Raw genomic sequence first — 2500 nt, forward strand, 5'->3', positions numbered from 1 at the left:
TTTCGTGCTCTTCTTTTGATGTTTTTTGTGTTTATTTTTTTCTTTTTTTTTTTGGGGGGGGTTATGGTTTGCTATATTGCTTGAAATATTATATTTTCATTTCAATCATCTTGATGTAGATTCTTCCTTCTTTTCATCCTTTGAAAGAATCTCTTCATGTTCTCGTTTTAGTCTCGGCCTCACATCCTGTTTCGATATCATTTTCCTCACCCTTCTCATTTTCCTCCTCCCGCTCGTCCTCCTACTTCTCCTCCTCCTCCTTCTCTTCCTTCTTTTTCTTTTCCCTTCTCCTCCTCCTTCTTTTCTTTTCCCTTCTCCTCCTCCTTCTTTTCTTTTCCTTCTCTTCCTCCTTCTTTTCTTTTCCCTTCTTCTCCTCCTTCTTTTCTTTTCCCTTCTCCTGCTCTTCTTCTCCCTCCTCCTTCTCCTCGTCATCATTTTCCTCCTCCTTCTCCTCCTCGTCCTTTTCCTCCTTTTCTCCTCCTCCTCTTCCCCACTTTCATATTTTCCTCTTTTCATCCCCCTTCCTCTTCTTTACTTTGCCTCCGTCTTCACTTCCTTCTAGCATCCCTCCTCTCTCTCTCTCTTCTTTCCCTTTTCCTCCTCCCTTCTCTCTTTCCAGTTTCTTACTTCCTTTTCATTTTTTCCCTCCTTCCCTCTTTTTCAATCTTCCCACCTTTCACTTTCTTCCTCTTTAGTTCCATCCCCTTTCTCTTCCCTACCCCTTCCCTCCTTCCCTCCTTCCCTCTCCCTCCTCCTCTTTCTTTCCTTTTACTCTTTCCCTCTTCTCCCTTCTTTCCCTCCTTCCCTCTCTACTCTTCCTTCCTTCCCACCCCTCCTTCCCTCTCCCTCTTTCCTTTCCTTTTTTTCCTTTCTCTCCTTCCTCTCCCCTTCCCTCTCCCACCTTTCCTCGCCCTTCACTTCCTCCCTTCTTCCTTTTCCTTCACTCCCGCCTCCCCTCTCCATCCTTCCTTTCCTTCCTTTTTCTTCTCTCTTCCTACCCTCTTCCTTTATCCTTCCATCCTTCCCTCTCCCTTCTCTTGCTTTACCCTCCCTCCTTTCTCCACACTACCTCCCTTCCCCTTTCCTCTCCCTTCCCCTTCTCCCTTTACCTTCCATCCCTTCCCCCTCCTTCTACTCTTTATCCTCCTCCCCTTCCTCCACCCTTCCTCCTCCTTCCCTTCTTCCTCTTATCCCTTTTTTCCATCCTTACCCCTCCTTGTCTTCCTCTGCCTACCCTCTCCCTTTATCCTTCCATCCTTCCCTTCTCCTTCCCTTCCTCCCCCTTCCCTTCCACCCTTCCTATCCCTCTTCCCTCCTCCCTTCCCCACCCCATCAACCCCTCCCCCTCCCCTCCCCTCCCTTCCACTTGGCATCACCTCATCCCCACATCCTATTTGGTAATCCTCTCTCTCTCTCCCCAACAGCTGGAGATCCTCGAGGACCACTTCCTCAACAACATCTTGAGAATGAAGAAGCATGAAGTGTGGAAGGAGCTGCAGAAACTCTCGCGACCTGTGGATAAAAAGAGGTAGGACTCATTGGGGGTCCCGGATGTTCTTTTTGGGTGGGGTGGGGGTGGGGAGATGGGGGGGGGTTAGGGGAGAAGGAGGTGGGTGTTTATGGGGTAGGGGGAGGAGGAGAAGAGTATATGGTGAAGGTAGGACTCATTGGGGGTCCCGGATGTTCTTTTGGGGTGGGGTGGGGGTGGGGAGATGGGGGGAGAGGGAGAGGGAGGGAGAGAAAGGGGGCTCGTGGGGTAGGGGGGATTGAGGGGGGAGAGAGGGGGGTATGGAGTGAAAAGAGGTAGGTCTTGGGTTCGTTAGGGGGTCCCGGATGTTCTTTTTGGGTGGGGTGGGTGAGGTGGGGGGTGGGGGTGTGGAGAGAGGGAGGGGGGATGTTTATGGGTTAGGGGGAGGGAGGGGGAGAGGGAGGTGTATGGGGTGAAGAGAGGTAGGTCTTGGGTTCATTAGTTAGGGGTCCCGGATGTTCTTTTTTGGGCGGGGTGGGTGGGGGGAGATGGGGGTGGGGGAGAGGGAGGATGTTTATGGGGTAGGGAGGATTGAGGGGGAAGAGGGGGGTGTATGGGTGAAGAGGGGTAGCTCTCTGGGTTCATTGGGGTGGGGTCCCCGATGTTTTTTTTTTTTTTTTTTTTGGGGAGGGGGATTTTTGTGGGGTTAGGGAGGAGGGAGGGAGGGAGAGGTGATAGTGGGAATGGTGGGGCTAGGTGAGAGGAAGGAGGGGGTGTTTGCGTGCGTTTGTTCGTGTGTGTGTCTGTTTGTGCGTGTGTGTTTGTGTGTTTTGTATGAGCTTGACCATGTGTGTGTGTGTGTGTGTTTGCAAAGAAATGGGAACTGTTCATTTGTTTGTGTGTGTTTGTCCATATACTGATCCTTAACATAGCATTTTCATCCATAAACATAAGCATTCTCAGTGACTAAATCCCCATCACCCGTATCCCACCGCATATAGCACTATCTTGCTCCAAAAAATCAACATATCC

At 50.6% G+C, this 2500-nt stretch overlaps 1 protein-coding gene across 2 annotated transcripts in view; it reads left to right on the forward strand.

Annotated features, from left to right (window-relative positions):
* The window catches only part of LOC113822011 (neprilysin-1), a 67854-nt gene that overhangs the window by 52954 nt on the left and 12400 nt on the right, over nt 1-2500 (forward strand). For both annotated transcript variants that reach the window (XM_070113405.1, XM_070113406.1), the window contains exon 12: nt 1425-1528. In XM_070113405.1, the coding sequence (XP_069969506.1) occupies nt 1425-1528 (104 nt within the window). The remainder of the gene's footprint in view (nt 1-1424; nt 1529-2500) is intronic.

The sequence above is a fragment of the Penaeus vannamei genome, chromosome 34 (genome assembly GCF_042767895.1).
Source record: "Penaeus vannamei isolate JL-2024 chromosome 34, ASM4276789v1, whole genome shotgun sequence".
Classification (NCBI taxonomy): Eukaryota; Metazoa; Arthropoda; class Malacostraca; order Decapoda; family Penaeidae; genus Penaeus; species Penaeus vannamei.